This window comes from Neofelis nebulosa, chromosome 4, assembly GCF_028018385.1.
Source record: "Neofelis nebulosa isolate mNeoNeb1 chromosome 4, mNeoNeb1.pri, whole genome shotgun sequence".
NCBI classification, from domain to species: Eukaryota; Metazoa; Chordata; class Mammalia; order Carnivora; family Felidae; genus Neofelis; species Neofelis nebulosa.
The window spans coordinates 165419377-165439926 of record NC_080785.1 but is presented as its reverse complement, the minus strand read 5'-3'; the positions used below and the strand labels follow the sequence as shown (position 1 = coordinate 165439926).

The 20550-nt window shown below is 53.9% G+C and overlaps 4 protein-coding genes across 5 annotated transcripts in view; 2 read left to right on the top strand and 2 right to left on the bottom strand.

Annotated features, from left to right (window-relative positions):
- ACER1 (alkaline ceramidase 1) overlaps positions 1-7703 on the bottom strand; it is a 45388-nt gene extending 37685 nt beyond the window's left edge. For both annotated transcript variants that reach the window (XM_058728274.1, XM_058728277.1), the window contains exon 1: positions 7291-7703. The gene's annotated coding sequence lies outside the window, so the exon portion shown is untranslated. The remainder of the gene's footprint in view (positions 1-7290) is intronic.
- Positions 7704-7792: 89 nt separating this feature from the next.
- On the top strand, positions 7793-13983 carry CLPP (caseinolytic mitochondrial matrix peptidase proteolytic subunit). Its single transcript, XM_058728272.1, has 6 exons — positions 7793-8023; positions 8105-8176; positions 8717-8813; positions 9604-9791; positions 10560-10665; positions 13602-13983. Exons 1-6 carry the CDS (start codon positions 7838-7840, stop codon positions 13772-13774), a joined length of 822 nt encoding a protein of 273 aa, XP_058584255.1. The 5' UTR covers positions 7793-7837; the 3' UTR covers positions 13775-13983.
- Positions 13984-16187: 2204 nt separating this feature from the next.
- ALKBH7 (alkB homolog 7) lies at positions 16188-17925 on the top strand. The gene is made up of 4 exons (XM_058728278.1): positions 16188-16439; positions 17084-17257; positions 17346-17470; positions 17689-17925. Exons 1-4 carry the CDS (start codon positions 16236-16238, stop codon positions 17849-17851), a joined length of 666 nt encoding a protein of 221 aa, XP_058584261.1. The 5' UTR covers positions 16188-16235; the 3' UTR covers positions 17852-17925.
- Positions 17926-18074: 149 nt separating this feature from the next.
- PSPN (persephin) lies at positions 18075-18929 on the bottom strand. The gene has a single exon (XM_058728279.1). The coding sequence runs from the start codon at positions 18718-18720 to the stop codon at positions 18193-18195; it is 528 nt and encodes a 175-aa protein (XP_058584262.1). The 5' UTR covers positions 18721-18929; the 3' UTR covers positions 18075-18192.
- Between the last annotated feature and the right edge of the window lie 1621 nt (positions 18930-20550).

Genomic DNA, 20550 nt, shown 5'->3' with positions numbered 1-20550 from the left:
CAACCCCAAGATCAAGAGTCTCATGCTCTACTGACAGAACCAACCAGACGCCCCAAGTTATGGATAATGTTTAAAGCTATTGTTATTGTTTTCAGCTACTAAATTCTGGGTTAATTTGTTATGCAGCAATAGATAACTGTTACAAAGGAGAAGCATGACTTTTCGAAGACAATTTATTCTGCAATCTGCAAGCGCTGTCTGTTCTACCTCCTCCTACAAACACTTCATAAGTCCGTCGCCTCCTCTAGATTCTACTCACACAAGCTGCCACATTTCTCTTCTGAATGGTTACACCTATCCCCTCACAGGTCTCCCTTTGTAGAAGACGTTCGTCATGTCTTTTCATCTTATTGGTTTGTTTGCTTGTTTGTTTTGCTTTCCAACATCCAAGCATTTCTTTTGGGAGTGGGAACTGTGACCTCCTCGGCCAATTGTCCCTAACGCTCAATCTCCGGATCCTTCTGTCTATTTTTTCCCAGTGGATATTCCAGACTGTCACCCATGCTGGAAAACCTCCAGTAACCTACAAGATTCTCTTTGTGCTTAAGACAATTTCTGTTGCTTTCAACCAGCAATGCTGACTGGCACATCCGTCTGGACCATTGCCTCATACAGTCCATTCTCCAGCCATTAGCCATTCCTTCATTGATTCAATAAATGTGTGCTGAGTATCTACCATGTGCCAAATACTGTTCTGGGTGATGAAAGTATAGCAGTGAAAAAAAAAAAAAATAGAGAAAACCCCTTGCTCCGGAGGGCTTACATTGTACCAGGGGAGACAGACAGTAAACAAAATAAGCAGTAAATGTATCACATGGGAGCATTTTCAAGCTTCTGTGTGCATATGGATCACCCGGGGATCTTGTGAAAATGCAAGTTCCTGTTCAGTAGGTTTGGGGTGGACCCTAAGAGTCTGCATTTTATTTAAGGTTTGGTTTTTAAGTAATCCCTACACTTAACATGAGGCTCAAACTCGCAACCCCAAGACCGAGAATTGTATGCTCTACCGACTGAGCCAGCCAGGCGCCCCTAGGAGTCTGCATTTTGAGCAAGATTCCAGATGATGCCGACACTGTTGGTCCATAAAGCATACTCTGAGGAGGGAGGTGCTATGCTCATAAGTTACCCATGAAGAAAAAAAAAAAAAAAAAAAAGCCGGGGGTGGGGGTGCCCGGGGTGGCTCAGTCGGTTAAGCCTCTGACTCTTGATTTTGGGTCAGGTCGTCGTCTCACTGTCGGGAGATTGATCCCTGCATTGGGCTCCTGTGCTGATGGCACGGAGCCTGCTTGGGATTCTCTCTCTCTCTGCCCCTCCCCTGCTCATGCTCTCTCTCCCTCTCAAAATAAATAAATACACATTAAAAAAGAAAACCAAACTAAAAACTAAAACGATTCCTCCAGCCACTGAAGGGAACAGAATTTACAAGGGAGCAGGAGTGGGGGCTGGGATACATAGGAGGAGGTAATGTCTACAACTGTCTGGGTGAGAGGTGATGGCGGTTCCAACCAGGGGGGAGGTGCTGAGCTCTGGGCAGACGTGCAGGGTTGAGCCCGCTGGATTAGCCAACAGCTTGTGGGCCGTGAAGCGACAGAAATGAAGAACAGCTCCAAGCAGGGGCAGGTGGAAGGGGCAGTGCTTTGGGTGAGGGATAAGATCAGTAGTTCTTCTCAGACGTGTTCATTTCGGTGCCTAATCAGACATCCAAGGGGAGATGAGAGGGAGGGAGGTCTGGAGCTTGGGAGAGATATGTGGGTGGGAGAGACGAACCTAGGAAGCATCAGATACGCGGGTATTTAAGGCCAAGAGCCCCAAGGGGCTTCCTGAGGGAGTGTGGATAAAGAAGGCGTCTCCCAGGCTGGAGTCTCTTTAAAAGATAAATCTGAGGGGCGCCCCGGTGGCTCAGTCCGGTTGAACGTCCGACTTCAGCTCAGGTCACGATCTCACGGTTTGTGAGTCTGAGCTCCACATCAGGCTCTGTGCCCACAGCTCGGAGCCTGGAGCCTGCTTCGGATTCTGTGTCTCCCCCTCTCTCTGCCCCTCCCCTGCTCACACTCTGTCTCTCTTTCAAAAACAAATAAATAAACATTAAAAAAACATAAAAGACAAATCTGATAGGAGAAAAATGTATTTCATCGCAGTGAAGATATCCATCAGCAAGGAACAGGTTAAATATATATATAATGAATATATTAAATATTATATATAATATATGCTAATTATATAATCATTAATATATTAACTATAGTTGTATCATATATAGTTTCACATTTCTATTGTATAATATATGCTTATAAAATAATTAATCTAATAATTAAAATTAAATATAATTAATTATATATGAATAATATATAGTAAATATATATACTCATATTATATATTTAAATTTTTTTATGCTTACTTTAAGAGAGAGAAAGAGAGAGCATACAAGCAGGGGAGGGGCAGAGAGAAGGAGAGACAGAATCCCAAGCAGGCGCCACACCATCAGCCTGATGCGGGGCTCAAAGTCACCAACTGTGAAATCATGACCTGAGCTGAGATCAAGAGCTGGACGCCTAACCGACTGAGCCACCCTCATAGGAGCCAAGTGCCCCTATGCTGATATTTACATGTGTGCATATATATACATACATATACACATATTTATATATATTATATATACATACATATATGTGTGTATATATATATATATGTATATATACATACATAATGGAATCCATGGAATGCTATGTAGCCAAAAAAAGTGGAGGCGGGGGTGGCGGCCCTCCTTCAAGACTGATTGACATGCGCAGTGTGGATGGAACTGGAGGGTATTATGCTGAACGAGTTAAATCAGTCAGAGAAAGACAGATATCATATGTTTTCACTCCTATGTGGATCTTGAGAAACTTAACAGAAGACCATGGGGGAGGGGAGGGGAAAAATAGTTACAAACAGAGAGGGAGGGAGGCAAACCATAAGAGACTCTTAAATACAGAGAACCGAGGGTTGATGGGAGGAGGGGGGAGGGGAAAGTGGGTGATGGGCACTGAGGAGGGCACTGTTGGATGAGCACTGGGTGCTGTAGGGAAGCAATGAACCACGGGAATCTACCCCCAAGAACCAAGAGCACACTTTACACACTGTATGTTAGCCAATTTGACAATAAATTATATGGAAAAAAAAAAAAAAAGACTGACATGCGTCTTTTGCCTGTTTTTTTCCCTCTCAACCTCCATCCAGCTTCTTGGAATGGAAATGTGCCAGCTGAAGCCCCAATTTCGATTTTGAAACAGGGAAAGCCCCGCCCTAGAAATGGCTGAGGAGAAGGCTTCTGGAGACGCCATGGTACAAGAGCCACCCTGCCCACCCTGAGTGCCAACCTCCAGACTATCACTTGGATGGAAAGACATTTCTATCTTGTCTAAGTCACTGGCACTCACAGTCATGCCTAACTAATAAACCCTGGATCAGAGGAGGCAATGTTGATAATTGTTGTAACTTAACATTTTATATGATTTAATCAGCCCCTTTCTGAACACTCATTTCCAATTCTTTGCTAATGTAAGTGTTTTAGACTTGTCTCCGAAGACGGCCACCATCAATTCTTTCCATCCCGTGCGTCCCTGCCACGTCCCACACCAAGAGTCATTTCCCCTTTCCTTCTCCTTGCATCTTGGTTTGGCCATGTGGCTTCCTCTGACTGACAGACGGTGGCAAAAGAGCTGCCATGTGATGTGTGGGCCAAGCTTTTAAGAAGACAGGTAGCTTCAGGGGCGCCTGGGAGGCTCAGGTGGTTAAGCATCTGACTCTGGATCTCAGCTCAGGTCATGATCTCCGGTTAGTGAAACTGAGCCACGCGTCGGGCTCTGTGCTGACAGTGTGGAGCCTGCTTGAGATTCTCTGTCTCCCTCTCCCTCTCCCTGCCCTTCCCCCAACCCTCTCAAAAATAAATAAATAAACTTTTTTTTTTTTTTTTTTTTTTTTTTTTTTTAAAGAAGAAGACAAGTAAATTCTGCTTCCTCTATTGGGAGCCAGTTGTCAGGTGAGACCTAAAAACCACCATACTGTGAGGAAGCCCAAGCAGCCACATGGGGAGAAAGAGATGCCTCCCTGGCAGGGGTGAGGCTCCAGATGTGTGTCTGCAGGATGTTCACGGTGGATATTCCAGCCCCAGCATCAAAGAACAGGTAACAGTGTTTAGAGCTTCTCTTTGACCACAGAGTAATAACCTAAAACCAGTGGGACGGACTGATTTTATAGCCAAGCGTCAAAACATTCCTCCCTCCCTCCATCCCTCACTCCTTACCACCTACTCATATGGACTTATTCACTGAGAACATATTTCACAAGTCAGGAGGAATAAGTCACACAGTAACTGAGTGCCTACAATCCGCCAGAAACTGTTCAAAAGTTTTTGTTTTTTTTTCATTTCAGCATTTCGGGTCACTCTCCACTTTAATTTAAATCAGTGATTTTCAGGTGGCTCAGTCGGTCAAGCGTCCAACTCTTGGTTTCTGCTCAGGTCATGATCTCATGATTCGTGAGTTAGAGCCCCACCATCGGCTCCGCGATCAGAGTGTGAACCCTGCTTGGGATTCTCTCTCCCCCTCTCTCTGCTCCTCCCCCTCTCTCAAAATAAATAAAATTAGGGGCGCCTGGGTGGCGCAGTCGGTTAAGCGTCCGACTTCAGCCAGGTCACGATCTCGCGGTCCGTGAGTTCGAGCCCCGCGTCAGGCTCTGGGCTGATGGCTCGGAGCCTGGAGCCTGTTTCCGATTCTGTGTCTCCCTCTCTCTCTGCCCCTCCCCCGTTCATGCTCTGTCTCTCTCTGTCCCAAAAATGAATAAAAAATGTTGAAAAAAAAAAATAAATAAATAAATAAATAAATAAAATTAAAAAAAAAATTAAATCAGTGATTTTCAATGGCAAGCAATTCTTCCTTCCAGGAGGACACTTGGGAATGTCTCAGACATTTCGATTGTTACGATGGGGCAGCACCACAGGCATCTAGTGGGTCAATGCCACTGATGGGGCTCAACATCCCACAATACACAGGATGGCCTTCCCCAAACAAAGAGTTATCCAACCTAAAATGTCACTAGTCCCAAGGCTGAGAAACTCCAATGTAAATGAAACGGACTAGAACAGGAAAAATTAGAAAATACCAGAAGGTGATTGCTCAAAATAAGGACAAATATCATTTCATGAAACTCTTGTATTTTTGTGGGCTCAGACTGTATATAAAATGCATCTCTCCTTGTGAGTCCTGATAAAAAGGTTTATAAATACTGTCCCAAGGACCATAGAGCTGAAAAAGGCCTTTGGCTTCAAAGGAGCTCACCTCCCACAGATGATAAACAAGAAAACAGAAGAACTGATGTAATTGTTTTTGGATAGCCATTTAAAGAAGCAAAGGTCGCAGAGTGTCTCTGGGATTAGCAAGGGGAATCAGGGAAGGCTTCCCTAAGGAGGTGACATCTGGGGGGAGATCTGTGGGTTGGAAAGGAGCTGGATTCAGGAAGAGGATGCCAGCAAAGCCCAGGTGCCTGGATGGGGCTTGGTGTGTTTGAGGAACAGAAAGCTGGCCAGTGTCGCTGCTAGAGCGAAGTGGGTCAGGAGGCTGGAGGCAAGCGAGGGAAGAGGTCAGCGAGGGTGACAGGGAGCCAAGGGAGGAATATGGTTCGGTGAGCTTTCTCAGGGTGCTGAATGAAGAAATAACCACAGGACACAGGGTTAAGCTGGAACACACATTACAGAGGGTGGAAACAAGGACAGAGGAGGTGAAAAGTAGTTGATCTGTGGACAGGTAGAGCCGGTGAAGCAAAGAGAGGCAGTGGCGGGGGGGGGGGGGGGGGAGTTTTGGGGGAGGGACTGCGGGGGCGGCAGCACCTGATGGCTCACCCTTCTTCCCAGGGTAGGGCGGGCGCTTGGGCCCTAGGGGAACTGGCTGGGCAGGGCCACCCACCTGACTCATAGCAGAAACTGGGACATTCCATGCTGCCCACTACCTCCACAGTCCCCACTGGGGAATGTCACTCCCAGTGCCTGGATGCTGACCCCCGACCCCCAAGCCCTGTCAGTGAGGCCTAGATCTAAGCCTTCTTCCAGGGGTGCCTCCAAGGCCTCCTCTAAGCTTTTCCACTTTCCCATGTCCTGTTCTCTGTCCCCATGAGACCAGGATTTGTGTGAACACAGAGTGTACCCTTGTCTATGGCACCCAGCATCAATTTGAGGGTCCAGCATTTAGGCACTGTCTGCCTGGTGAACTCCTATCTATCTGTCAAAACCCACCTCAAAAGGCCCCTCCTAAGGGAGGACTTCTTGCACCCCTGTGGTTCCTGGCTAACACATCAATAATTAATACCCATCAATAGTGAATACTGGGGCGCCTGGGTGGCTCAGTCGGTTAAGAGTCCGACTCTGGTACAGGTCATGATCGCGTGGTTCATGGGTTCGAGCCCCGCATCGAGCTCTGTGCTGACAGCTCAGAGCCTGGAGCCTGCTTCGGATTCTGTGTCTCCCTCTCTCTCTGCCTCTCCCCTGCTCACGCTCTCTCAAAAATGAATAAATGTTAAAAAATATTTTTAAAAGATAGTGAGTGCCCATTCTGAGGACCTTACAACAGCCTTAGGATGTTCGTTATTATCATTATCCCTATTTACAGATGGAAAACTGAGGCTCAGGGACACAGCTAGTAAGTAATGGAGCCAAGATCTGAAGTCAGGTGCCTTCAATATGCTGCATCAGCAGAAGGTATCCCTTTTTTTTTAATGTTTATTTATTTTTGATACAGAGGGGCAGGGACAGGGGGACAGAGGATCCAAAGCAGGCTCCGCACCAGCAGCAGAGAGCCCGACAGCAGCAGGTATCTTTAAATCCTTCCCTGAGATTGGTTCGATCACTGCCATTTTCCAGATGAGAAACTTCAGGCTCAAAGGTGTTAAGCAATGACCTAAGATCACACAGCACGTCAGGGGTTGAGCCATCTTGGCGGGTGGGGCAGCTGCCTCTACAGCCCTCAGCTCTCAACCTTCCTCCCTTGTCACCTCTTGCTGCAAAGTGTAGTTAATAACCACCTACTGTGTACCAGGCACAGTTCTAGACTCTGGGGACGATTCTAAGAAGGTGGCATTTGAGCCGAAAGATGAAAAAGAATTCGCCTTGAGACGATTTGCAGGTAAAGAGAGGTCCCAAACGTTACCGGGAACCTTACTACTTCCGTCTCTCTGCCCGTTCTCCTCCCTCTACCAGAAATGTCTTTTCCCACCTGACAAACTCCTATCCACCCTTCAAAACCCAGCTCCAATACTCACTTCTCCTAGGAAACCTTTCCACAGGCATCTCCCAGGCACAGTCTGCAACACCCTTCCTTGGGCTCCCAACACCCTGAGTCCATAGATGAAAGAAAAGGTCTCAGTAAGGAGTCAGCTCCACCGAACTGGAAACTCGGCTAGGCCAGGGCTCAGTGGGCACAATGGCGCTGATTTTTATTTATAATATTTTTTTTTTTTTTAAGTAAGCTTTACGCCCAATGTGGGGCCTTAACTCACGACCCCGATATCAAGTGGGACGCTCCACCGATTGAGCAGCCAGGCACCCCAGAAGCTGATTTTTAAATTAAAGAACGACAGGAAAAAACATAACTTGAATATGGAAAAAAAAAATTAAATAAGGAACGACAAATTCATCACGTAAGGTGACTAGAACTGCGCGCTTCAAACGTCCTCCGGTTCCGCCCCCTTCGTGCTCCGCCCCACCTCCCAGGATGCGGGCGACCTGGTGAGCATGCGCTCTAGGCGCAAAGCGCGCCGGGAGTTGTAGTTCCGCCATCGGACGGAAGCCGAGAGGGACTACAGCGGGATGTGGCCGGGAATATTGGTTGGGGGGGCCCGGGTGGCGGCAGGTGGTTGCCCCACGCTGGGGCCTCGCCTCGCCGCCCGCTTCCCCCCGCATCGGACGCCCAAGACCGGCCTGGCCCTGCAGCGGAGCCTGCACGCGACGGCGGCCCGGGCTCTCCCGCTCATTCCCATCGTGGTGGAGCAGACGGTACAGCAGCCGCGGGAACTTGGCCTGGGGAGGGCGTCGGGGGTCACGGGGCTGGAGGTTCTTTCTGTCTCTCTCCCCCAGGGTCGCGGCGAGCGCGCCTATGACATCTACTCACGGCTGCTGCGGGAGCGCATCGTGTGTGTCATGGGTCCGGTGAGTTCCCCCCCGGGACCCTCCTCTGCGCTTGCCCAGACCCACGCTCCCCTCCTCCTCGAACCCCCTTGACCTCCTGAACCCTCCTTTTACTTTCCTACCTGGGTTCTGCACTGGTACCAGTCTGACGCCCCACTTCCTGGGCCCATGGGCCTTCAGCCCCTCGTTCTGGCCCCTAATCCCCCATCTCACCCCCTCCTCAAACCCTCTGCTTTTCCCTTCTTGAACTCTGACTCCCTCCCTCACTAGTGATCCTCCTCCCTCATTCCTGGCTCTAATCCTTCTCCCCAACCCATGTGACCCCTCCCCTTCCTTGCCCTAAGCCCATGACTCCCTGCTTCCTGGGCCCCAACGCCCGTGGGTCCCTACCACCCTTCACCACCTCCCCTCCTTGGTCCTGAATTCTCCCCCACCGTCTCTCTTGGGCTCTGACATCCATCCCGGTTCCCCTGACTCGTCCCCAGCCACCCCATAATCGCTTCCATTAGCCCTCTCCTTACCCCCGATGTGGGCCACCCCACCCTGCCTGCTTACCTGCAGATCGACGACAGCGTGGCCAGCCTGGTGATCGCGCAGCTGCTGTTCCTGCAGTCCGAGAGCAACAAGAAGCCCATCCACATGTACATCAACAGCCCTGGTGAGCGGAGCCTTCCCTGGGTGGCAGGGGCGCTTCTGGGGACACGTGAAGTGACTCAGGGGATAGAGACCCCCTGATCAGGAACGCTGTCCCTGCGGAGGAAGAAAGGGTGCTGAGCCTCCTTCAGAGTCCCAACACTGTCTCCAAACCTCCAAAAGTTGCCTGTTCCTTGCTTTTATGTCTGGCTTCACAAGCCGGCAGCTGAACCTGCCTCTTTGATCCCACACCTAACACTTTACTAACCTGACCCGGTGGTCAGCGTTTTCAAATCGGTAGCTGCCGCCACCAGCACCACTCCCTCCCCAAAGACAATAGCGCATCCTGATTGGACGCTTCCTGGGCCCCACACCCAAGTACTTTATAGGCATTTAGTTCATCTTGACCTCACGAGGTAGGGACTGTTTAGTTCTCCCCAATCTGCCAGGAGACCCTGTGGCTCTGAGAGGCTGGGTAACTCGCCAAGGTCACACAGATGAAACTGCCAGGGCAGGCCGGCTCCAGAGCTTCCCTCTCGGCCACGGCACGCTCCCCGATCTCCAGCTTCTCGTGAAACCTTGACAGGTCTGGTCCCCCTGGGCCCATGTGCACAGGTGGTAACTGGACCAATCGCTTCATTCGCGTCACCTGTTTCCTCACCTCTCTACCCTTGGAAGTATTTGCGTTTGCCACGCCTGCCTTAAAGGGCTGCCTCTGCACAAGCTCTCCCCAAGACCAGGGGCGCAGCCGAGAAAGCACGCGGGCCAGGAGTCGGCACAGCCCCTCATTACCACCCCCCCCCCACCCCCACCAGGTGGCATGGTGACCTCGGGCCTGGCCATCTACGACACGATGCAGTACATCCTGAACCCCATCTGCACATGGTGTGTGGGCCAGGCCGCCAGCATGGGCTCCCTGCTTCTGGCTGCTGGCACCCCGGGCATGCGCCACTCGCTTCCCAACTCCCGCATCATGATCCACCAGCCGTCTGGGGGCGCCCGGGTGAGTGCCAGGCCCTGCAGGCTGCTGCGGGATGGGGGGTGGTGTCTGAACAGAAGGAGCTACTGGGTGGACACCGTGTGGGAGTGTCAGTGTTTTGAACCGTAGGTTTTATTTTGATTCATGTTTGGCGAGGCCAGCAGATCAGGAGAGGACCACCATTGGAAAGACAGTTTGTAATGCACAGTTCCCAGGGGGCAGGAGGGGGTGGGGGCATGCCAGGCCATGCAGGGCCACACGGGAAGCACCGGGGTCTGTCAGGAGGCCGGGCAGGAGTGGGGAGGGGCAGCGGACAAGGACTTTACTGTGGTTTCTGCAGGAAGGAACTGTGAGGCAGGGCAAGCAGGCTCAGGACTGGCTAGTTGGAATAATGTCAGGGGACTCTGGGGTGTGGGGGCTGGCCTAGTTCTCTGGCACTGGGCCCGGGGGTGATGGGGCACGGGATAGTGGCCCCGAACGTGAGAGCCCCACGGAGGAGGTGGTGAGGGTGTGCCCTCTGGATCAGCCGGTTTGCACGTGAAACTCGTGGGCCAGCTGGCCGCTGTCTCCAGGAATCCCCTTGCCCTGGGAAGGGCGAGGCTCCACGCGCAGAGCGGAAGACAGTGTAATTCACACCGGAAGCCTTCCCGATGGCGGTTGAAGACGCAGCGGGATGTGGAAGGACTTGAGAAGCCCTGTCCCACCTGTCTGAACACCCTCTCCGGCCTCCCTGTGCGGGGCCGATGCTCATTCTAACCTTCTCCCTCTTAACCCCCTTGGGACGCCCCCCAGGGCCAAGCCACAGACATCGCCATCCAGGCGGAGGAGATCATGAAACTCAAGAAGCAGCTCTACAGTATCTATGCCAAGCACACCAAACAGAGCCTGCAGGTGATTGGTGAGTGTCCCCGCCCCAGGCAGACTGCCAGCGGCTCCTTATTGTAGCCAACACGAACATATGTGGCAGGCCTTGTGCTAAGCCAGGGCCTCTCGACCCTGGCCCTGCTGACACTCAGGGCTGGGTCATCTTCTGTTGTGGGGACCGTCCTGGCCATTGAGGACATAGAACAGCATCCCTGGCCACTGCCCACTGGATGCCAGTAGCACCTTCCATGGGTGACAATGAAAACTGCCTCCACTCATCACCCGGTGTCCCCCAGGGGTCAAAATCACCGTCACCTGAGAACCCCTGTTCGAAGCACTTTAAAAAGACCTCCTTGCAGAACCCTGGCAAAAACTTCACGGAAGTGGGTCAAAGGTTTGAACAGGGTCCTCAATAAAGAATATTCCAAATGGCCAAGAAATACAAGAAAAGATGCCCGTCATCTTTAGTGATGATACTTAAAAAGAACATCATTAGGGGTGCCTGCGTGGCCCAGTCGGTAGAGCATGCCACTCTTGATCTCAGGGCTGGGAGTTCAAGCCCCACGTTGGGCATGGAGCCTCCTTCAGAAATAAATAAATAAGGGGCGCCTGGGTGGCGCAGTCGGTTAAGCGTCCGACTTCAGCCAGGTCATGATCTCGCGGTCCGTGAGTTCCAGCCCCGCGTCAGGCTCTGGGCTGATGGCTCGGAGCCTGGAGCCTGCTTCCGATTCTGTGTCTCCCTCTCTCTCTGCCCCTCCCCCGTTCATGCTCTGTCTCTCTCTGTCCCAAAAATAAATAAAAAATGTTGAAAAAAAAAAATTAAAAAAAAAAAAGAAATAAATAAATAAGATAAATAAATTAGCCAGTGTGTGTATGTGTGTATATATACATACATATTTTTACACATTATATATATATATATATATTATGTGTGTGTGTGTGTGTGTATATATATATATTTTTTAATGTTTATTTATTTTTGAGAGAGAGAGCAACCATAAGCAAGGGAGGGGCAGAGAGAGGGGGACAGGGAATCCAAAGCAGGCTCCGACACAAAGCCCAATGCAGGGCTCGAACTCACGAACCGTGAGATCACGACCTGAGCTGAAGTCGGACGCTCAACCGACTGAGCCACCCAGGCGCCCCAGCCCATATATATATATATATTTTTTTTTTAATGTTTATTTATTTTTGAGAGAGACAGAGACAGAATGCGAGTGGGTTGGGGCAGAGAGAGGGAGACACAGAGTCCGAAGCAGGCTCCAGGCTCCGACGTGGGGCTCAAACTCACAAATTGCAAGATCATGACCTAGGCTGAAGTTGGATGCTCAACCGACTGAGCCACCCAGGCACCCAAAATTTCTTTTAATGGTTTTTTATTTATTTTTGAGACAGAGACAGAGCGTGAGCAGGGGAGGGGCAGAGAGAGGGGGAGCCACAGAATCCGAAGCAGGCTCCAGGCTCTGAGCTGTCAGCACGGAGCCCGACACGGGGCTCGAACTCACAGACTCTGAGCCGAAGTTGGACGCTCAACCGACTGAGCCACCCAGGCGCCCCAGCCCATATGTATATATTTTTTTTTAATTTTTTTTTTAATGTTTATTTATTTTTGAGAGAGACAGAGACAGAATGCCGGTGGGTTGGGGCAGAGAGAGAGGGAGCCACAGAATCCGAAGCAGGCTCCGGGCTCCGAGCTGTCAGCACAGAGCCCGACACGGGGCTCGAACTCACAGACTCTGAGCCGAAGTCGGACGCTCAACCGACTGAGCCACCCAGGCGCCCCAATATATTTTATTTATTTTTTTTTTTTAAATTTTTTTTTTTAAATTTTTTTTTTTCAACGCTTTTTTTTATTTATTTTTGGGACAGAGAGAGACAGAGCATGAATGGGGGAGGGGCAGAGAGAGAGGGACACACAGAATCGGAAACAGGCTCCAGGCTCCGAGCCATCAGCCCAGAGCCTGACGCGGGGCTCGAACTCACGGACCGCGAGATCGTGACCTGGCTGAAGTCGGACGCTTAACCGACTGCGCCACCCAGGTGCCCCCGCCCCAATATATTTAAAAAAAAAAACTGACATGACCAGCTTTTAGGGAAAGGCAGATTAAGGCCACAGCGAGACAGCATTTCAATCCACTGGAACCGCTAAAATAGAAAACACAGCACCAGATGCCCGTGGAGCAACCAGAACGCTTACCCGCTGCGGGCGGCAGTGAAAACGATACAGATGCGGTAGAAAGCCATCTGGCACTACCAGCTCAGGCTAAAAATGCCCAAAATGCCATGGTTCCCCCCTGCTCAGCATGTAACCAAGAGAAGGGAGTGCTTCTGTCCACCAGAGACGCAGTCAGGATGCTGACAGCGGTCCTGCGTATGCGAGCCCGCCCTGGAAAACACCCACGTGGCCAGCAGGACGAGTGCGTCAGGGCTTTGTTTACGCTGTGGAATCGCCATATGGCAACGAGAGAGACCCGTCCACAGCGACACGCGGCAGCCTGGCTGAACCTCGAAATCCTGTTGCTGAGTGGCGAAACGGAGTAGATGCTCTCTGATTCCACGCATTTACAAACAAAAAAGAAGCAGACTTATCTATGCCGTGAGCCCAGCGTGAGGCTAGTGGTTCCTCTTGGGCCAGAGGAGTGAGTGGCTCCAGTAGGGCTGCGGTGGTCAGGGGGGGGTCTGGTGACATCCCATTTCTCGATCTGGGTGCTGGCCTTGTGGGCAAGTTTCAGGCTGAAATTCACACTGTCCACTTACCATCTGTGCCCTTTGCTGGGTGTACATTATACATCAGTAACAAGTGAAAAAAAAAGGCAAAATGGAAACGGGTATTTTACCGATGGGGAAACCGAGGCACCGAGAGGGGGAGGCCAAGGCCACGCAGCAAAGCAGCCGCAGAACGAGGACCCAAACCTGGCCCCAGGTGTCTGCCCTTAACCGCACACGTCCTGCTTCTTGCTTCCCCTGCAGAGTCGGCCATGGAGCGGGACCGTTACATGAGCCCCATGGAGGCCCAGGAGTTTGGGATCTTAGACAAGGTTCTGGTCCACCCTCCCCAGGACGGTGAGGATGAGCCTGAGCTGGTGCAAAAGGAGCCTGTGGCGGCCGCGGCCACAGCAGAACCTGCCCCAGCAAGCGTCTGAGACCTGGCCCTCACCCTCCAGAGAAAAGCTGGGGGGGGAGGGGGGGAGCCAGGCGCCGGTCAGACGCTGCAGCTGAAGCCCTGCCCACCCCTCGCTGCTGAGCTGGAAGGGCCCCAGGAGGAACTCGGATTTGGGGGTGCCGCTAAGGGCAGATACCTTGAATGAGACACTATGATTTTCAATTAAATGTTTGTAGTCTTTGATCCCCATCTGTGTCGCCTTCCTCCACCGTGTGCCCTTCACGAGGCCTCTTCTGCTTTCGCCCTGACCCTGAGACTCTGACCTTCAGCTCCCTAACTTCAGCAAACTCTACTGAGCAAATACGACATTTCAGGCACCATTCTAGAGACCACGGCGTATTGTGAAGAAAACAACAATCCCTGTCCTCAAAGAACTTATTCTTGTGGGAGTAGACGGTTTTTTAAAAAGCAGGGAAAGAGACATGCAGTGTGAGTGCGTGACAGTTTTAGATGGGGTGGCCAGTGAAGGCCTTGCTGAGGTGAGGCTTGAACAAAGACCTCTGAGGTGAGGGAGGAATAGAGCAGTCTAGGCAGCGGGCATAGCAAGTGCAAAGGCCCTGTGGCAGGACTGTGGCTACCATTGTGGGAGGGGCCAGAAGGAGGCTCAGGTGGCTGAAGTGGAGTGGCAGGGGGACAGTGGAGATTTGAGAGCAGAAAGGAAGGAGGACAGATCTTAATGCCTGCTAGATCTGAGCAAGGAGGGAGATGAGCCCGGGAGGGTTCTGAGAAGAACAAAAAGCAGGACTACTAAGACTCCCACGGAGTGGGGGGCAAAGTGCACCTGGCATGGAAGCCTGGAGACCCATTAGGAGCAGTGGACTAATCAGAATAATCAGAAGGCTGGCAGCCCCAGCTAGGTGGTCAGAGGGGGTCAGATACCAGCCAGGGCTTTGGGTTTTTTGGGGCCACTCAGGCGCCCCTAGTGTGTGTTTATTTTTGAGAGGGAGGCAGAGCGCGAACAGGGGAGGGGCGAGGGAGGGGCAGAGAGACAGTGAGACACAGAATCTGAAGCAGGTTCTGGGCTCCAAGCTCCGAGCTGTCAGTGCAGAGTCGGACGCCTGGCTTGAACCCATGAACTGGTTGGGGGACCGGGAATCAGAAGTTGAGTTTGGCCGTTACTGGTGTTGATGTGCCTTAGACATCCCAGGAGATGATGAATCTGCGGTCAGAGCTGGGGATAAAAATGTGAAATAAAATAAGAACGTATCTCTATAAATAAGCAGTCAGGCTAAGAACTGGCTGCTGGATTTGGCACAGTGGAAGTCACTGTGCCTCAAGTAGGAGCATTTCCCGTGCTGTGGGGGCCAAAGCCAGACTGGAGTGCATCCAGACAGCAGGGGCAGGAAGACAGGGGAGCTGGACAAGTTCTTCAAGGAACTTTGTTGTATAAGGAGAGCAGAGAACATGGGGCTGTCACTGGAGGGGTCAGGGGGTCAATATTTCCACAGGTATTTCTAAAAGGAGAAATCTTTTAAAAGACAACCACAATGCCATTTGAAACCTAAAAAAATAACGGTACTTACTACGGTCAAATACTCAACCAGTGTCCAAATTTCCCCAGTTGTCTCTATTTTTATTAATTTGTTCAAATCAACTTCCAAATAAGGTGCATACCTTGCAACTGGTGGGAGATATCTCAAAGTCTCTGTAACTGTGGGTTTTGCCCTTAATCTCTGTCTCAATCTCTCCCTCTTTTTCTTGTCTTCCTTTGAAATTCCCTTGTTGGAGAAACAAGTTCCTTTGTCCTGTGGACTTTCCTCTGAATTTTGATGATTGGATTAGGACGGGTTGTGACATCTGTCCTTGATATTTCCGGTGACTTGAGGTATAAAGAGACACCATCCCACCACTCTAGGATCATGACCTGAGCTGACATCGAGAGTCAGATGATCAACAAATAGGGAGCCACCCGGGCGGGTGGGAGCCAGTCTGTTTGTACAGGGGTGGGAATAACCCAGTCCCGAGGGGAAAAAAGGGTGATGCTTGGTTTTAACCTTTGACCCCAACCTCTAAGTTGGCCCCACTCCCTGTGCCTTTGACCTCTGGCCCTGACCTCTGTGCCTTTGACCCCTTCATCTCAACCTGACTGTGCTGTCCCCTTAATCTCTAGTCCCGGCCAACTCCACAACCTGGGCGTTGGCCTAAATCCTCCTGCAACTCCTGACCTCGAGTTCGAGGCCATAACTCGCCGCCGAGCCCCGACCCCCGGCCGCCACCGTGGACGACGCCCAATAGCGCGCGAAAGGAGGCGGGTCCTATGGGGAGCCAATAGCTTGAGACGCGAGCTGAGCAGCAACCAGTACTCTTGACGGGGCGGAGAGCAAGGCGGGACTCCGAGGAAGGCCAATCACTGGAGGGGCTCGGTGAAGCCACAGCCAATGGCTCCGGAGCGGGGGCGTTGCCCTGACTCCGACAGCTTCCAAGACCCGGCTCTGGGGGCTATGGCCGCAAGTGGCCGCCTGGCGCTGGGGACCCTTCCCCGGTCCAGCTGGGCGCGGGGCTCGGGCCCAGCCGTACTAAGCCGCCTTCGGGACGCGGCCCTGGTGCGGCCCGGCTTCTTGAGCACGGCCGAGGAGGAGACGCTGAGCCGCGAGCTGGAGCCCGAGCTGCGCCGCCGCCGCTACGAATACGATCACTGGGACGCGGTGAGGCCGGCGGCCCCGGGGGCGGGCCTCGGGGCGGGGCTACGGCGGAGGCGGGGCCAGTGACGTTAGAGGTGAAGACTAGGGTGGAGCGCTGGGTCGCCGGGGGCTACGGCTGGGGACGGGGCTGGCGGCATGGGGCGGAGTTTGGTGCCGAGGTGTTTTGCTGGCAGGGAAAAAGCACTTTGGAGATGAGGGCAGGGCCATAACTGGAGGGCAGACTTGGAACTGTGGGGTGTTTGGGGGACAGGACCAAGGTTAGGGGCGGAAACAGGTGTGGAGCGAGATGAGGGAGGGTCACCAGTTGGGTGCGGAGACAGAGGACTGGAGTGGGATCAAGTTGTGGGCGGAGACAGAATTGAGTATTGCGGGGGGGGCCAGCGTTGGGGACTGGATCTGGGACTGAATTGGAGCTCAAGGGCGGATACAAAGGAGTAGGACCAGACCTAGATGGGATAAGGGTTGGGGTTGGGGTTTGAGACCCAGGATTATAGGGTAGACGGGACCAAGGTGGTGAGTTGAAGGCGGGGTCAAGGGTCATGCTGGGAAAACCAGTCCTTTGCTCTGCACTCTGCTCCCCACCACCGTGCCTCAGTTTCCCTGTTCTCTCTGAGAGCTTCCTGGCCTGACCCGAATTCTCCGTGCAGGCCATCCACGGCTTCCGAGAGACAGAAAAGTCACGCTGGTCAGAGGCAAGCCGGGCCATCCTGCAGCGTGTGCAAGCGGCAGCCTTTAGCCCTGGCCAGACCCTGCTGTCCTCGGTGCATGTGCTGGACCTGGAACCTCGGGGCTACATCAAGCCACATGTGGACAGCATCAAGGTGGGCGGCGGCCAGAGCCTTGGAGCCCCCAGCTGGGGGGGGGCCAGCCAGGCCACAGACTGACTGGCCACCATGCCCTCTCTTCCAGTTCTGTGGAGCCACCATCGCTGGCCTATCCCTGCTATCTCCCAGCGTCATGCGGCTGGTGCACACCCAGGAGCCGGGGGAGTGGCTGGAACTCTTGCTGGAGCCAGGCTCCCTCTACATCCTTAGGTACTGCTCAGCCGAGGAGCCCCCACCCCACCCGTAACTCATCAGATGCTCACCCACCTCCCATGTTGCGCACCCTCTCTTATTCAGCCCTCCCGGCAGACGCGATTGTCTCCTCCCCCCACCCCCCCCACCCCCCCGCGCGCCCCACCCACCAGGCAGCCTGCCCTGCGCAGAGGCTGCCCTCAGCCCACCCAGCCCGAGCCTGTTTTCTCTTGCAGGGGCTCGGCCCGTTATGACTTCTCCCATGAGATTCTTCGGGATGAAGAGTCCTTTTTTGGGGGGCGTCGGGTTCCCCGGGGCCGACGCATCTCTGTGATCTGCCGCTCGCTCCCTGAGGAGATGGGACCAGGTGAGCCTGGGCAGCACCCCCCAGCCTGCTGAACGCCAGGCCCTTCCCTCAGGTTCTCCCCCCCACCAGACACACACCACGTTTGTGAATAAAGTTGGAAAATGGACAGACTGGCCTTCCTTGAGCTGGCTGCTTGCAGGCGCCGAGAGGTGCAGGGGAAGCCCAGGACCCTCCCTGTCCACGCACAGGGAGCTCGGTGGCAGGGTCAGGGCACACCCTGGCTGAACACAGTCATGCGGCAGCAGTTTCCTTTATTATGCTCTTGCAGGCGGCCCCCAGCCCACCGCCCCTCTGATCTCATCGGCATCCAAGTCTCCGATAAATAGGTCAGCAGAGCTCCTCAAGCGGCTGCAGGGCCCCAGGCCTGGCGCCCTTAGCCGCCGCAGCTGCAGGCAGCCGCCGAGAGCTGGGGCAGCCGCTGCCAGCGGTGGTGGTCATCGAGAAAGGCCACGTCGGTGTAGCGGGTGGGCTGGCAGCAGGGCCCGCCGTGGGCTCTGCCCTGGCCCCGCAGCCGGGCCAGCGCCAGGCCGTGCTGGGTGCGGGCACCGCGGGGGCAGCTGCCTGCACAGTAGCGGAAGATGACCGTCTCCTCGGAAGCGTAGCCCAGACCCAGCTCGGCCACAGGTAGGGGCAGGCTCCACAGCTGGCACGGGCCGGCCAGGGCTCTGCGCAGGCGGGCACCTGCAGGGGACAAGGGGCAGCTGACAGCGAGCAGGGTCTGAGCAGGAAGGAGTGGGGGAGTCGTGCGGGGTCCGGGGGGGTTCTTACCTAGCTGTGGCCTCAGGGTCCCTCGTGGCTCTTCCTCCGCCACCGGAGCCCCCCGAGCACCAGGGCCCCTGCCGAGGCCCGGCTGCAGCGACAGGAGCAGCAGAGAGCAGAGTAGGACTCTTCCTGTGGCCATTGTGACGGGCAGATCCCGAGGGTGGGGACGCCTCGCACCCTCAATTTATTCCCCAGCCTGGGCTGGGGAAATAACCTCTTCGTTGCCGCTGCTGTAGTAGCAGGAAGACCCCGCGTCCCGTACCGGCTGCTCTTCCGCATCCTCAGGGCCAGGCAAGCCAGTCCCTTGGCCTCACACCCTGTGCTTCTAAGAGTTAAGCACTCACCCCCTCCCTGCCTCATCCAGACATTCCGCAGACCCGTTTCCGACACCCCCTCTTCCCCTGATTTACGACTGTTGTGGCAGCCAGAGCCGAGCCCAGGGCGGGCAGCCCGGTCCCCCACCCCACCTGCTTTCTGGAAAGAGTTGGGGGGCATCGTGGGCCCGCCAGGGTGGCCCTTCCGCACTCAGGCAGGGTGCCAGGGCTCAGGGGTCCCCACGTCGGGCGCCGGGTGGGGCAGATAGGTGTGTGGGAAGAGAGGGGTCAGCAGGTGGCCAAGCCAGTGAAGAATCCATCATGGCTGCCACCTGGAGGATTAAGACATCATGCCCCTGTCTCCGGGCCTGTCTGAGCCAGCACCAAAACAGGAAAAGGGAGAGGCCTGGAGACAGCCAAGAACTGGGGCACAAGGGTCGGAAGCTCACCCTGCAGGAACTCCTGTCTCTAGAAGGCCCACCTGAGGCCCCTGGGACCTGGAACCTCAGCCCTGTCCTGGCATCAGGGCGGGAGGGGAGCTTAAGCCCGCTGGGTCTGAGAGGCACAGCAGCAGTTTCCAGTGGCTTCCATGCCTGGCCCCTGTAATACCAAGGAAATGAGACCATCCCTTACCTATGAGAGGGAGCTAATCAGTCTTTCCCACATGAGGTTCTGAGGACAGAGAGATGGCGCATTTAAGCGTGTGATACGCCGCCTGACAGAAGCTCGCGAGAGTTTTCCAGGCAAAGAAGCCCAAATAACTTAGGGAGGTTTAAAGAGGTGCTGGATCACACAGGTAAGACCAGGTAAAAACTCGGATAAGACCCTGCAGCCCAGACCGGCAAAACCCAGAAACTGTGGGCACACGTGGCTGCCGGGGGGTGGGGGGGTGGGGGTAGGGCGTGCAACGCAGGGGTGCCCAGGCTGTGGGGAGGGGTGTAAACCAGAGACCGTTGAGCATTTGCTGCTGAAACTGCAAGTCACATCCCCGAGCCCCAGGAAGCCTGTGTCAGGCGGGCACAGACACAAACTCAGGAGTGGCCGCTGGCTCTTCGTATTAGCGAGGGCTGGACCAACCCAAACTCCCACCTGCTTTGCACTGCTTCCCTCGCTCGGCACTGGTGGGTACTGGTTACCGCAGTGTCGTCGAGACCACCTTCGGACAAAAAGAGTCACTGCTCCAAAGTCGCCCAGAATCCGACACGGCCAGGATTTGGAGCCAGACCCTGCTGAACACCAGGCCCTTGCTCCTAACCACTAGGGCGCGTGGGCTGGCCTGGTGGGGAGAGGCCTTAGGCCGCAGTCCTGTGGCAGGGAGGGCAGGGGTAAGAGCGTGGAGGGCCAGGGGTCAACGCTGCTTTCTTTCTGCCCCAAAAGGCCTGGCGGAAGGATGGGGAGGGGCGTTAGACAGACCTGAGACATTCCTGGGAATTAGCCTGCCGTCTCCGGCATCCCTGCTCACGGAAGCCCCACGTCCTGCCTCCAGCCAGTCACTCGGGACGGGTTCTAAAGTAGCGCCAGCTGCCAAATTCCATTTCTAGCGATGACACTGGCCACGAACTCAAAAAGCCCTCCCACGGCACAACCCTAGCAATGCTGGATAAAATAAATGCGGAACTAACTCGTTGGAATATAAGGGAAGCCCTGGAAACATC

Excerpts from the sequence above, each read along its gene's own strand:
- CLPP (XM_058728272.1), top strand. The coding sequence starts at position 7,838 with ATGTGGCCGGGAATATTGGTTGGGGGGGCCCGGGTGGCGGCAGGTGGT. Across the intron at positions 8,024-8,104 it reads CCATCGTGGTGGAGCAGACG|GGTCGCGGCGAGCGCGCCTA; the intron begins GTACAGCAGCCG and ends TCTCTCCCCCAG. Across the intron at positions 8,177-8,716 it reads TCGTGTGTGTCATGGGTCCG|ATCGACGACAGCGTGGCCAG; the intron begins GTGAGTTCCCCC and ends GCTTACCTGCAG.
- ALKBH7 (XM_058728278.1), top strand. The coding sequence starts at position 16,236 with ATGGCCGCAAGTGGCCGCCTGGCGCTGGGGACCCTTCCCCGGTCCAGC. Across the intron at positions 16,440-17,083 it reads AATACGATCACTGGGACGCG|GCCATCCACGGCTTCCGAGA; the intron begins GTGAGGCCGGCG and ends TTCTCCGTGCAG. Across the intron at positions 17,258-17,345 it reads CACATGTGGACAGCATCAAG|TTCTGTGGAGCCACCATCGC; the intron begins GTGGGCGGCGGC and ends CCTCTCTTCCAG.
- PSPN (XM_058728279.1), bottom strand. The coding sequence starts at position 18,720 with ATGGCCACAGGAAGAGTCCTACTCTGCTCTCTGCTGCTCCTGTCGCTG.